The sequence below is a fragment of the Hippopotamus amphibius genome, chromosome 3, assembly GCF_030028045.1.
Source record: "Hippopotamus amphibius kiboko isolate mHipAmp2 chromosome 3, mHipAmp2.hap2, whole genome shotgun sequence".
Lineage (NCBI taxonomy): Eukaryota > Metazoa > Chordata > Mammalia > Artiodactyla > Hippopotamidae > Hippopotamus > Hippopotamus amphibius.
The window spans coordinates 107,283,613-107,298,376 of NC_080188.1; the positions used below are offsets into that span (position 1 = coordinate 107,283,613).

General features: G+C 34.4%; 1 protein-coding gene and 1 pseudogene across 1 annotated transcript; both read right to left on the reverse strand.

Moving 5' to 3' along the window:
- Window positions 1–1,988: 1,988 nt before the first annotated feature.
- Window positions 1,989–2,915, reverse strand: LOC130850529 (olfactory receptor 4C13-like; annotated as a pseudogene).
- Window positions 2,916–12,454: 9,539 nt separating this feature from the next.
- LOC130849673 (olfactory receptor 4A47-like) lies at window positions 12,455–13,372 on the reverse strand. The gene has a single exon (XM_057728760.1). It carries the CDS (start codon window positions 13,370–13,372, stop codon window positions 12,455–12,457), a length of 918 nt encoding a protein of 305 aa, XP_057584743.1.
- Window positions 13,373–14,764: the final 1,392 nt, after the last annotated feature.

Genomic DNA, 14,764 nt, shown 5'->3' on the forward strand with positions numbered 1-14,764 from the left:
TCCTCCCTTTGGTTGCAGAGCAGAAACCATGTTTACTCAATACTTTTTCTATCTTTTCTCCTGGATTATTCTCATCTCCTCTCTAACAGTCATAAAACAAAATAAACCATATATCATTTAGTCTAGAGTCTGTTGAAATGTTTAATTATCAACAGCAATTGTAAACTTGAAAATTTTAATAGATTAAGTGCTGATTTTATCATCTTCCAGGACTTGACTTTGTGGGAAAATGTTCTGTTTCTTATGAATTGGAGATAGACAAGCACAAGTTAATAAACACAGTCACCCCAATCACACATGCTAGGGCATTACTGTTTATTCAAATTATGGAAGAAGTAGCTACAGTTGATCAAGTTTGAGAAAGGGACATTTCTGAGAAGTAACACGAATTAGAGTATTATAGTCAAAGAAGCTTTGATTTATAAGAATTATACAACGAAGATGACCAGATATTCTATACATGTAAAAAGGAGCATTGCAGGTATCCCCCACCTTCTGAAATGTCACCTTAGCCATTTTGCTTTTGTGAACACCTACATGAGTACTTGATTTCACTAACAGAAAGAAATCACAGGGAATTTTTGCTTAAAAAAAAGGAAAGAAAGAATGAAAGAAGAAATAAAAAGAAAGAGAAAGAAAGAAAGAAAGAAAGAAAGAAAGAAAGAAAGAAAGAAAGAAAGAAAGAAAGAAAGTAAGTTCTGACACCATACTATTGTTGGTCTTTTGTAAAGGTGAGATGACATAATTCAAAATTTCAAACTGGAAAAAACTTGTATTGCTGAAATGTATTGTTACCTGTGAATAAAGACTACAGCAAATTTAACACCATCTCCTTGAAAGACAAAGTGAATCATTAAGACTGCAGATAATTTTCTTATCTATAGATCTAAGCATACCAGAGACAATCATGTTTCATTTGAAAGAAAGTAAGACTGAGTTTTAAAGATCTGTATTGGATGTTTGCAGCTGAAACTTTTGAAAGGAAGCTGCATTCAGTGTAATAGTTCCTGACACACTAATAGTGGAAGCACGTGCGATGTCAGGCAAGTAAATTAGTAAACGTCTCTTGGCTTCAATTTGCTTCTCTATAAAATGGGGATAATGATAATGGAATTATCAGTTTAGTACATGGGTAAATCGACTGAAGCAAATATAGCTGGTAGATAATAAAGGGTTCCTTTAATGTAAATATGTGTAACAGACCAACACAGCAGCAGCTTTGGAACATAACCATGTGACTTTCTATTAAAATGTGATGAAAGGTGTTTACCCACTAGTTTTAAGTGGCTCCTCAAGTCTTTGTACAGAAAAAGAAAGCATTTCCTTCATATTCATGAAAATCTGTGAGCCATCAAGATATTTAAGAAAGTAGGAGGAAATAAAGAGTAATTTCAAAATTTCTGGCTGAATTTTAGTGCCAAAAAAAAAAAAAAAAAGAAAGATTTCGATTATGAATTATCCTTTTCTCCTTTTGTGGTTGTTTCTACTTTTGCTTTTGGTAAATTAATAGCAGAAAAATTCAGTACTGATTCTTTCACTCCCCAACTCTCCCATCCCCATGTATCTATATAAGAATTTCTATCCCTTACTGGCTTTACAACAGACTGAGCAAAAACAAGGGTTCTAACATGAAGGTCCTATGGAAAAGTCAATTTCTTCCAAGTAACATATGTGAAGAATTTGGAAAAGTAGCAGTAAGACACTGGAGAAAAATATACTCTATTATTATTGAACTACAGATATATTGCTGTTTTTTCCATTGGTTATTCTGAAACTATGAACATGAATATAGAAAGCCTGACAAACTACTTAAAAAGTTATCAGAATACTTAACTAATGCCTAGCCATTATAAAATACTCAGCAAATATTATTTTCTAGGCCTTTTTCATCAAAGATCTGCAAACTTTGTTAATTTTCTTTCATAATTTTCAAGATGTATAATCCCCCTATATATATAAAACATCACTTTCTTGGCATCCTGAGCAGCCTAAGTCACTCTCCTCTTCAATAAATCCTTCATGGCATTTTTCACCTCTGCATTTCTCACTGTGTAAGTGATAGGATTTAACATGGGAGTGAGGATTGCAAAGAACATAGTCACCCACTTGTCCACAGGGTAAGTGGCCACAGGATGCGTGTAGGTGAAAATACAAGGACCAAAAGAGAGCACCACTATTGTAAAGTGGGAGCCACATGTAGAGAGGACTTTGCACTGTCCTTCAGAGCCATGGGATTTCAGGGAGCTCAGGATGACTATGTAGGAGATGAGTAGCAGGAAAAAAATGAGCAAGCACATGCCCCCACTGTTGACTGCCACCACCATGCCAAGTCTGTAGGTGTTGCTGCAGGCAAGTTTCAACAGAGAGAAGAAATCACACATGAAGTGGTCAATGACACTGGGACCACAGAAGGTCAAGTCCATTGAGAAGAGAATCTGCACCGTGGAATGTAGGATTCCCCCGATCCAGGCCACCACTACCAGAAGCTGGCAGAGCCCTTGTCGCATGATGGTCGTGTAGCGCAGAGGCTTGCAGATGGCCACATAGCGGTCCTAGGCCATGACAGTGAAGACAATGATCTCTGATCCCCCCAGGAAGTGCTCTAAAAAGAGCTGAGTCAGGCAGCCATGCCAGGAGATGGTTCTCCTCTGGTAGAGCATGTCAATGATTATTTTCGGGGTAGTGACAGAGGAGAAGGAGGCATCTAATAAGGCCAAGTAAGTGAGAAAGAAGTACATGGGAGATGAAAGGGTGGGGCTGAGGGAGATGGTCATGACAATGAGCAGATTGGCCAGCACAGTAAATAAGAAAATGAACAAAAGGACAATGAAGAGTATTTTCTGCAAGTGTGGGTTTTGAGTGAGTCCTAAGAGAATAAATTCAGTCACATTGTTGGAAGACCTGAGGACATCCATTAAGCAAGCAGCACCTTCTTGGGGCCTGAAATGCCTACAGAGGAATAAAGAATGATACCATTAATCATGAAAGGTTTGTGCTCTGAATTTCTTAGAACAAAAACAGATCAGTCACTGTAACTGTTGAGCATGTCCTTGGCATTTTTGTCCCAGTACTTGTTTTAATTCCTTCTTATTTCTCCATGACACTTTCCATCTCTTCAGACACCTAGTACCTGTCACCTGTAAAACATTCGAAGGGCAACGTTTGATGTGTAATTTACTGAGAAAACACTGTTTTCTACAAGAGATCTGAATTCTCCTGCTTATTCCAACTCCATCGGACTTGGATACATCATCTCAGCATCCTATGCTTCTGAGCCCTCCCCGTGCCTATGAGGTTACCAATTGTAATTCTCAGATGTATCTGGTAAGCTGAGAAGTGCTGGATACAGGTAGAAGTTATTCCCACTTCCATGAGAATTTACATTGGGAACCTCAGCTCTAATTGTAGAAAGAAAAAACATGGTCAATAAACACCTGTCATAAGCAGGGATTTTAAGGAAATGTATATAGGTCCTTGGTGACACTCTCTGTGCTCTTTCCATGGGTAAGAATACGCCTGCTTCCCTAGACCATCAACTTAGCAGGAATTCAATTGCTCTTGTCCTCCAGCTCTGTTTATCTATAATCTCTCTACTTTATGAGAAATATAAATAAAGATTTGAAAGGAAGCTGCACTCCACTTTAACAGTCTCTGAAGCACTCTGAAGAGTAGGTAAGAAAATATTTAATTACTTCTAGGAAAGTGCGTGTTATGGGTCATTTTACTTTCAAGATCATTACTGTGTTTGTTAATTGATATTTTCTATTCTTTAAAATTCTATTCTACATACAATTTAACACAGCCATATTGTGTAAATTATAGCTTCAGTAGACTTGGGTAAAGAAAATAACTCTTGCATAGGTGTTCAATACACAAGGACTTATCAAGCAAAGGAAATCCTTATTTTCAAAGTTCTAAAAATAAAAATTTAACGTAGGGAACAGAAAGAAATAATCTGCTAGATAAGTTAATGAGATAGATAATGCACTATACATATAAACATATATACACTAACTACCCAAACACGTATGAAATCCATTACTTACTATTAGTACCTATGACAAGTTCATTCATTAAACAAATATTTATTGGAGACTTACTATGTATAGTAATGTATGTTTGTTCACACAAAGTCATAAAAAGTGTTGCTATTAAATGCCCCTAGTGTCTGAAATTTTATTCCCAAGCAGAAGCAGCTCACCCATTATGAGAGGAATGACCTTCCCACTCCTTTAGATTCTGCTACATGCTTTCTCATGCCTTCATCTCCCATCTTCCCATAGCATCCATCATCCATCATTCCTGGTTACAGGCTACTGCATTCCTAATAGAATGAGAAATTTGGGGATATAAATTTGCCAAAAAGAAGAGAAATAAATATAATAAAATATATTCTGTAAAACATGTCTTTTCCTTTCTAAGATAAATTAATAAAGGAATTTATTTTTTAATTATCCAAGATGAAAATTTTATACATATGTGGAAACAAAGTGCAGCAGCTCCACTGCATTTCCTCATTCTGAGGTGGGATCCCCCAACAAATCAAAGAAGAGTATAGTGTAAATGAACTGAGAATTAAACATAACTTTTTAAAGTGTTTTTTTTTTTTTTTCATTTCTCTTTGGCTCCACAATACTTTTTCTAGGAATAAACCCTAACGTAAAATATTTTTAAAACAGAAAAATCATTATGTACAAATATGTTCAACACAATTATTAAAAGGTGTGGAAAATGTACAAATGACATGGAATGTTCAACAGTGGAGAAAAGGACAATTAAAATATAGTGCATCTCTTGGAAAAATGTGTAGTTTTTAAGAGAGATGTTTTTAAAAATTGTGCAATATCATAGAAAAATTCTAAACTTGTAATATTAAGTAAGGAAAATTTTGAATACATATTTGAATTGTCTAGTTATCCTAACTTATTTATATATAATTAATTATACTATTATCATTCCAAATAATTTAAATATATATCAATAAGAAATAAGAAGACACCAAAATATTTTTACTTCTAAACTGTTAGTACTGTAGTTGACTCTAACTTTCTTGATGTTCTGTATGCTAACGAAGGGATTTAAATCTCAGGTAGGTGTGTGGTTTGCAATATCCATTTAAACTTGAGAGTAAATGATCATATATTTAAAAAGAAAACAATCTTACCTATGAACTTGTCTGACATTGTTCCATGGCCTGGCCCCAGGCAGATGTTAGTTCACCAAGAAAGAAGTAAAATTGTAAGATTAAAAATAGCAAGTAGTTCAACTACAGTAAATGTCTGTTGATTTATAAATGGTACCTTTGCATAAGCCTTAAAAGTACTACCACGTATTCTCTTTGTGGGAAAAGTCTATAAAGTTACTTAGCTGTGGCTAATCAGACCTCAGGGGTATTTCCCCATCATTAGCAAGTCTTGCCAACAACCCAATTATTTCCAGTGAGGTAACTGAACATCAGAGAATAACTTTTACAGTATTGATCTTTAATTTTAAACTTCATCCTTAAGTCTATGTGAAAACAAAACATCATCACAAAATAAAAAAAAAAAAAAGCACCAAGTTGACCACTTACAAACTTGGATATTTGGTAGTAAACAAGATGAAATATGGAGCCTGAATATTTGATACTGTATAAACACTTAGGTGTGTAACTATATGATTTTTAAAATTGTATTATAATATTTTACTTTTAATTGATCTACCACTTATGGTAATCATAATTTCTAAATATTGTTTTCAGAAATATGTTAGTGATAATTATGAACCCCATTATGATATTAGCACTTCATACCACATAAAGGTGACAGTACTTCTCCAAAGTAGTTTTTTTTGTGCCAATTTTGGAATTAGATTAACGTGTGGATGAAAGTAATACTATTCTTCGGTTATATTTAGAGATGGTAAATGCATGTGTCTTTTTAAATTTAATCCTATAATGCTACGGAATATTAAAAATAGGCAATAATATTCACAATTTATAACAAGAAAATATAAAAACCTGAGTAAGGACATCATTTACCAAGGGGAAATAAGAAGCCACACCAATGAATCCTGGGCCAGGACACTTATCTCTAAATTATGTTTCACAACTAATGTGGCATGACATGTTTATGCTACCACCAACAGTAAGGCTCGTTATAATTAACTACTAAAGGAAATAAATACTGATATTTGACATTATTTTGTAAGTAAATTTAATTGAATCAATTGAATTCAATTCAGGAATATCCCTATATAGAACCGCACTTACTCAAGATTTTCAAATATGCCTTCTTTAATAAGAAGAAAAATAAATTGCACATAACTCTGGATTGACTCCAGAGAATGTGGTCACTGTGAGCAGCATGTGTCATGAAAGAAAGGAGCTTAAGAAAACTGAAACCATATGACTAAACCTAGTTTGACTAGGCACTTTAATATAGTTCTGCAATAATATTTGTGATGGCAGATGGTAACATATTTCATTTTGGAAAAGAGACAAAATTAATTCACAGCAAAGTCTTGTAAGCTAGTAATTTGTTCTGGTGAGAAGTTATTTTTTTGGTTAACTGTGAAATAATGATTCCCATTTCTTTCTTTCTTTTTTCTTTTAATGTTGTTTATAAATAATCTCCTATAGTAGTTTTCAAAGAGGATTGCAGATTCTAGGAACTAAGCATAAAGCCAAAATTCTAATACCAATATTGCTTTATGGATATATTTTAGTGTGTTCGTTTGAAAATCAACTGCATTTAATTTCTACTAATAATTGTTAACCTAATGCAGTGTCACTTCCTATGGCACATAAACAAAAAATTGTTTATATAGCAAACCATAATCAAATACCAGTCCCAAGGAATTCTGTATAATGAAAAGATCACAGGATGTGGAATAAAAGTATCTGGGCTCAAAGCTGACTTACATATTCTATAATCTAACTTTTTAACCTTTCTGATCTTCCATTTTCTTCTGCAAAATAAGAACACTACATTTTATTTTTATGATGTTCTCATGACCATTTTAGAACAATTTAAATACAGTACAATTAATTTTTATAATTATTAACAACTTTTACTCAACAGAACAAGAAATCAATATAATTTTGTATATTAGGTGTATCATGTATGTGCCGAGAGAGTACTGGCAAGTATCTTCTTTCTGTTCTATATTCCACACCCTCCTAGACACAAACAGGCAGTACAGTTTTCTGAGAACCAACTGCTTATTATGCACAGGCCCATTAGATATGCATGTAAGTAGAAAAGAAAAATTTTCAATTAAAGCAAAACAAGAGAGGTTCTGATGAAATGCTGTCTTTTTTTCTGATATCCTTTGAAATGGTTGAAAGAGTATCAGATTTGTATTTAGAAGAATGCAGGTCTGAAAACTAGCTCTGTCTATAATATTGGGTGGATTACTGAACTTTTTTGAGCTTTGTTTTTCCTCATATGTGAAATGGGAATAGTCATAAAAACACCTGCCTTGCAGAAGTGCTGTGAGTATCAGGTGAGAGGTATGGCAATGGCTTTGTAGTAATAAAATGTGAAGATAGCAATAGAAATAAAATCTCATATTGGGTCATTTATCATTTGATACTGCATTCCTGTTCAAAAACATTCTAAAGGCATATTTTTTTACTTTTATCCTCCAGCCCTCAGTAATCAACATTCTACTCTCTGCATCTGCATTTTTTTTAATTCCACCTACAAGTGAGATCATACAGTATTTTTTGTTTTTGCAGATTCACTCAGCCTGATGCATTTAAAGTTCTTTCATGCTGTCACAAATGGCAGGATTCCCTTCTTTTATATTGCTGAATAATATTCCATCATATATATATATATACGGAAGTACAGATGTCCCTTCAGATTCCTAATTTCATATTCTTGGATATATACACAAAAGCAGGATTGCTTAATAACACAGAAGTTTTATTTTCAATTGTTTGAGAAACCTCCATAATGTTCTCTATAGTGACTCAGCAAAATTACAAGAGTTAGTAAAAAATTAGCCACACTCCAGTTATATTAAAACTTCTGTTGGCCGCACTGGTTTATCAGTGCTTCCTGTTCAAGGCTACTGTCTCCCCAGTCACTGCTGTACAGATGTGAATGTGTTACATCAGTTCATTTGTAACTGCAGTGCAAGCAAAAATGGATGCCCCACTTGTGATTTGCATGAAAGCAGAGCAGGGTGCACTGATTGTTTTTTGGTGGTCTGAGGGTGTACCTGGGGCCGTTATTTATCAAAAAGACTTTGTGTACATTATGGAGGAAGTGTTTTGTCACAAAGAAGTGTGTATGAATGGATAGAGAAGTTCAAGGAAGGTCGCACAAGTGTTAGCCAACAAGAAGGAGCTGGATGCCCATCCACGTGAAGACTTGAAGACAGTGGAGCATTCATGGCTTGGAGCTCAGCCTAAAACACTTTTTAATGATGAAATATGAAAGATTGTTGACAGATGGACAAAGTATATTGAAAAGTGAGGAGATTATGTCAGAAAATGATGTATTTGTCTTTTCTTAAAGTTAATTAAAATAAATTCTCATCAGAGTCTCAATAATTTTTAACTTACACTTGTATATTCCCAATAACAGTATAGTAGGGTTCCATTTTCTCTTTGTCCTCACCAAAATTTGTTGTCTCCTATAGATCTCATATAGCCATCCTAACAGCTGAGAGGTGATATCTCTTTTTTGTTATGATTTGCATTTCTCTGGTGATTAGTGATGTAGAGCACCTATTCATGAACCTAAGGCCATTTGGATACCTTCTTTGAGAACATATCTATTCAGGTTCTTTGCCCATTTTTAAATTGGATTATTTGTTTTTATATTATTTAATTGTAGAAGTTCCTTATATATTGTAGATATTAACTCCTTATGAGTATATGATTTGCAAATGTTTTCCCCCTTTCTATGCATTACCTTCTCATTTTGTTGATTGTTTCTTTCAATGTGTAGAAGCAGTCTGGATGTAGAACTTGAGATCCTGGACTTCAGGGCGATGTCGTCATGGGATGATATTTAACTGACCTGATAGCTTTTGCCTCCTCCATCTGGGAGCCCTTAGCTGCCCTTTTACAAGTCTGACAACCTCAGTGGACAGACAATGTCTACATAGTCCTATATCTACATGGAGAAGGAAAGAGACCCAGAAGGGCCCCATCTTTTATCCATACCTACCAAGGCACCATTCATATAAGTGTAGTCATCTTTGACCCTCCTTAAAAGCCCAGCAATATACTGATTACCAGAGAGTAACCTTGGTCCATGCCACATAGAACGGAGGAATTGTCAGTCAAGTTCTACCTAAATTCATTACAGTCAGATACAGAGCAGTGAATGGAAAGATACAGCCCTGTGTGTGAACAGATACTGGGTGTGATCATATCAAATACATATACACATATACATAAATATATACAAACATATCTGTACTGGTAGTCAAATACTGATCCATGTGTTGTCATATAAAGACCTGGGTGACTTCACATACAGACACATACATGCAATTCAGTACAGACCTACATAACATTGAATATGTATGTACAAGTGACCATAGAGATTCATACAAGGTTGGATACAGATCTGAGTGTGTGGTAGGATGCACATTTGTGTATTGTTGGGTTCAGACCAGTGAGTGTTTGGATAGACATATACCATAGGTTTGGGCATTGTACTCTAATTCATGCCAACAAAAGCCATTAAGACTTTTCTGACCAGCTCATTGAAAATGTGAATCAAATGTAAACATGAGAGTCCTCTTTTTCAAAAAAGGAAACCAAAGGCAAGATTCATCTGCACTCTATGGCGATGATTATAAATTTTAATTGAGATGACTACTCCTTCACAATATGTATCTTATTCTAGGTGGAAAAACTAAATATTGAAACATAGTTTTCTCCAAAATAAATATGTTGTGTTATGACATGCTAAATATAATTTTATGGAAAATTTTTCAAAATTTGTGTAATGAACCTAAAGTTTAAAGGAGGGGGAAGTGGGGGAGAAGGTGGAAAAAGAGGATGAGAAACTGCCCCAGAACTGAACTTTCTAGATGATGAAAAACCTGACATACATATAGAAAATTTTCAGACTACCTGAAATGAATAATTATGTCAGTGGATTATTTACCTGTTTAGGGAAAATAGTCTTAGATATTTCCCCAAACAAACAAAAATAAATTCCAGATGGGTTACAAAATAAAGTGTTTTGAAAAGTTATTTTTAAAAATACAAGATGTTAAAAGTTACAAAATCATTGGAACAAAATGGAATCTTTCAAAGGTCACATGATAGAATAATCAAAAAGTAAAATAATATAAAAATAGCTTTAATTAAAAACACACATAATTATAACATAAATAATGTAACAAAGTAAATATTTGTAGCAAGTTTCAAAGAAGAGTAAATCTTTGAAACCAACATATGCATATTTATATATTTAATGTAGAAAGAGTTAATCAAAGCATATCAGTAAAAATTCTCACTCCAAAAAATCAAGAATTCAAGTAATTGACAAAATCTATAGAGTGGATTCTATGTCCCACACATTATGCAAGGAACACAGAACACGAAGACAATGAAGTAAATTTCCCTGACTTCAGGGAGCTTATAGACCAATGGATATAGACAATTAACAAAGCTTTACCTCATCAGTTGAAATAACTACATGAGTTTGATAATTAAATTTCTGTCTTGGTCCATTTGGGCTATATTACAGAATACTGCAGACTCGATGGGTTAAATAATAAACATTTATTTTTAATAGATTTGGAGGCTTGGAAGTCCAAGATTAAAGTGCTAGCAGATTCCATGTCTGGTGAGGTCTCCTCCCTACTTCATAGACAGCCATCTTTTCCCTGTGTCCTCACATGGCAGAAAGGTCAAGTGAGCTCTCAGAGGTCTCTTTATAATGGCATAAATCCCATTTTTCAGGGTACTACCTTCATGACCTAATCATTTCCCAAAGGGCCCCCTCCAAATAAAAGCACATTAGAAAGGATTTAACTATGGTTTTGGAGAGGGACACAAAATTACAGTCTATGACCACATCCCAGAGTGGAAGAAAAAATTATATAAGTTTTGATAAACCAAAATTCTTTCTATTAGTTGGTATAGTGTTGGGTTTGAGAAGACTTTGAGATAGTATAAGAAATCTCCGTGTAAAAGGGATACAAATGAGGATATGAGGTCTCTTACGCAGCGTGATTGTGATTTACTAGTGAAAAGAACTCATCACCCCATAGCCTTAACCCCTCATGAATCCAGACTAAGTAAGGGTGGCAGAAAAATAAGTTTCTTGGACCATATGCTTCTGATGACATTAGAGGCAGACAATATTTTGTTTCAAATCTGATTCAGAGGAGAATGTTATGAATGATTTCTCTGTCAAATAAAACAATATATACTGGCCTCTTTATCACCTAGTAATCTGTATTTCATTAACGAGAGTGATAAGAATGTCATATATTTTCAGCATTTTTCTTAGTAATGATATCACCCCAAATTTCTGGTGTCAAGTTCTGTACTGAATATTTGAAGCTCAAGGATGATGGATTGTGCTAAATTTACACATGAAAGTCAGAGCTTGGGTCTTTACAGAAGACTATGAAACATTATAAGCAAAAAAACGAGATGGGGGTATTGAAAAATAGCAGAGGTTTTACCAGATATTCTAAAGTACCTAGGAAGATGAATGGATCATCTTTATGAAAATGTAACTCCAAGCAAAGTGAGTAAACCTGAGGTGATGACATGATTGCCCAATTGGGAAAATAAGTAAGATTTGGTTATTTTTCTGCATATACATCTGGTTCATATTATTTTATAAACTTATCCTCCCTATTAATATTACAACCCTGAAACATTATTCTTCAACATTAACATGCTATGCAATAGAAACAAAATAATGTGTATGAAGTGTCTTGCAAATAGAAAAATAAGATATATACTTCAAATATTAATATGGGCTTTCTTTGTGTATGGAGGAGCAAACCAAGCTTTTATGTCATATTTTTAAAACTATTTTTTCTAAACTCTCTAAAATTTTTTGTAAAATGATCCCTATTGATTCTGAAAAAAATATTATATTATTTAAGAGAGAAACATGGGGAAATCTTCCCTTAATTAAATAAATTTACAGTTTTAGCTGTAGCTTAACTCATCCTATAAAACATAAATCTGTAGTCTCAATAGAGACATTTTACACCCAAAAATGATACATATTTTCTCAAGAAAATGTGGAAATCATAATAATGTATTTCAACCTAAACACATACTTTGAACTAGGAAATTATGAAAATGTTAAAAGTATATTTTTATCATTGGAAATATTCAGATGATAAATGTTTTTTTTGTCATACCCAAGCTATTTAACCTGAGGAGACATTTACTACAGTTAGAAAATCACACATGGCTTTCCTGAAAAGAGCCATTGTTCATTGAAAATAGGTGATATATTTCTCTGCTGCCTCATTTTCTTTTTCTGGTCCAGAGTTTTTTCATGGCATTTTGCATCTCTCCATTTCTCAGAGTATAGATTAGAGGATTCAGCATAGGGGTGACAATGGTGTAAAACACGGCCAAGGACTTATCAATGGGTAAGGTAGAGGGAGGTCTCACATACAGAAAAATACAAGGCACAAAGAAGAGGAACACCACAGTGATGTGGGAGCCACAGGTGGATAAGGCTTTGCACCTCCCTTCTTGACTAATATTCTTCAGGGAGTGCAGAATCACCCCATAGGAGATGAGTAAGAGTGTAAAGAGGACCAGACAGATTACCCCATCATTGGCCAACACTGTGAGGGCAATAATGTGGGTGTCAGTGCAGGCAAGTTTTAATAAAGGGTACATGTCACAGCCGAAGTGGTCAATGACATTGGGACCACAGAAAGGAAGGTTGTAAACAAAAAGAATATGAACTATAGCATGTAAAAATCCACCAGCCCAGGACAAGAGCAGCAGCAGAACACACACTCGCTGATTCATGATTGTCAAATAATGCAAGGGTTTGCAGATGGCCACGTAGCGGTCATAGGCCATGACCACCAGGAGTAAAATCTCAGCACCACCAAATAAGTGCTCTGTAAAAAGCTGGGTCACGCAAGCTTGGAATGAAATGTATGTTTTCTCACAGAGTAAGCCTATAATCATATTTGGGGTGACTGTAGTAGAATAAACAGCATCCATAAATGACACGTAGCCAAGAAAGAAGTACATGGGGGCATCCAGGGTTGGGCTGAACACCACAGTCAGGACAATGAGTAGGCTGCCCACCATCGTCACAATGTAGATGAGCAAGAACACGACAAATAATATTTTCTGACCCTGGATGCTGTGAGTGAGCCCCAAGAGGACAAACTCAGTCACATTGTTCCTTTGTTCCATAGGTCCTTCTCTATGTCTTATTTCAGAGTTCAGGTCAAAATTACCTATAAATATAATTATTATGACTGACTTCCTGATGTTTTAAGATAATTTGTTCATTCACTTAACAAATAAGCAGTATGGTTTATTATGGTCTGTACTTTCAGATATTATACTACAAGGCCGATTAAAACATTGTCCCTAAACTCAAGAATCCTATACAGTAATGGAGAGGCAAATGATGAGAGACCTGTGTGGCAACAGGACACATTTTAAATAAATTAGGTGCCATAGCTAGCTTTCCAACTGGAAGATAATTAAATTGTACACATAGCTAATACCTTATACAAAAATAAAAATTGATTAAAGATTTCATTAAAAAAGTAAAGCAAAATTTACTTCATATTTATTTTCCAGTTAATGAAGGAGGAGTCTTTCTACATTCTGGGGGTGGAAAAATCTTCTTGAATTTCCAAATAGACATTGTCAACAATAACTAATCTTTTTAAGGATTTAGGAAATGATATCACAACACAAATAGAAAATAGTAGTTTGGAGAAAGATTTATAAGTTAGAGTTAAAACTAAAATAGAGAAAGATCTCTAAGCAATTAACTAATAAAAGATAGAAATAAAATATTTAATCTAATAATTAAAGGAAGAATACCTTTAAATGGCCAACAAACATATGATAGGATCCTGACCTGTGAACAGAAAAGTAGGAATTGAAGTAACGGCTTTTTTACTACAGTATTAACTTGGTTTCTTGAAAGCCACTTAGTCAAGGTCTACAGATGCTACCTTATCTTTAAATTTTTAACAGATTAACAGGCTATGTTTAGAGAAGATATAAATTGAAACTATGATCAGATTTACAAATATCTGCCCATGAAAATATCTCCAAATCATTACCCTTGAAATTAATTTCTAAGAATACCTTTTCTTCGAGAAGATAAATTTTTACCAGATCATTAGAATATGAAATTATCCAAAAGGAGTAATATAGAGTAGAATCAATCCTCACATATTTAATAATCACAAAGGATTCCTAACATGGCTGATTATGATAACCACACAGGAAAACTCTTAAAAGACTGAAGTCTTACCCCACCAATACACTATTGCTAACTGGAAAGCCTAGCTCAGTATTTTGTGTCTAAATACACTTCCTGGGTTACCTGCATAAGGAGAAAGCTGTTCAATCATTGTCCATATTCTGGGCTCTGGTGCCTTCTCCCTTGTCTTTCATGCACTGATACCATCTCTGGGAACACAGAGAGTAATATAACACGCACCACCCCTGGACCTTGTACTGGTTCCATGTGACCAACTCTTTCCATGCTTGCAGGAAATCAAATTCATCTCAGTCATCCAGAAAAATATTACTTTTCAAATTGTTGGGATTTTCAAAATA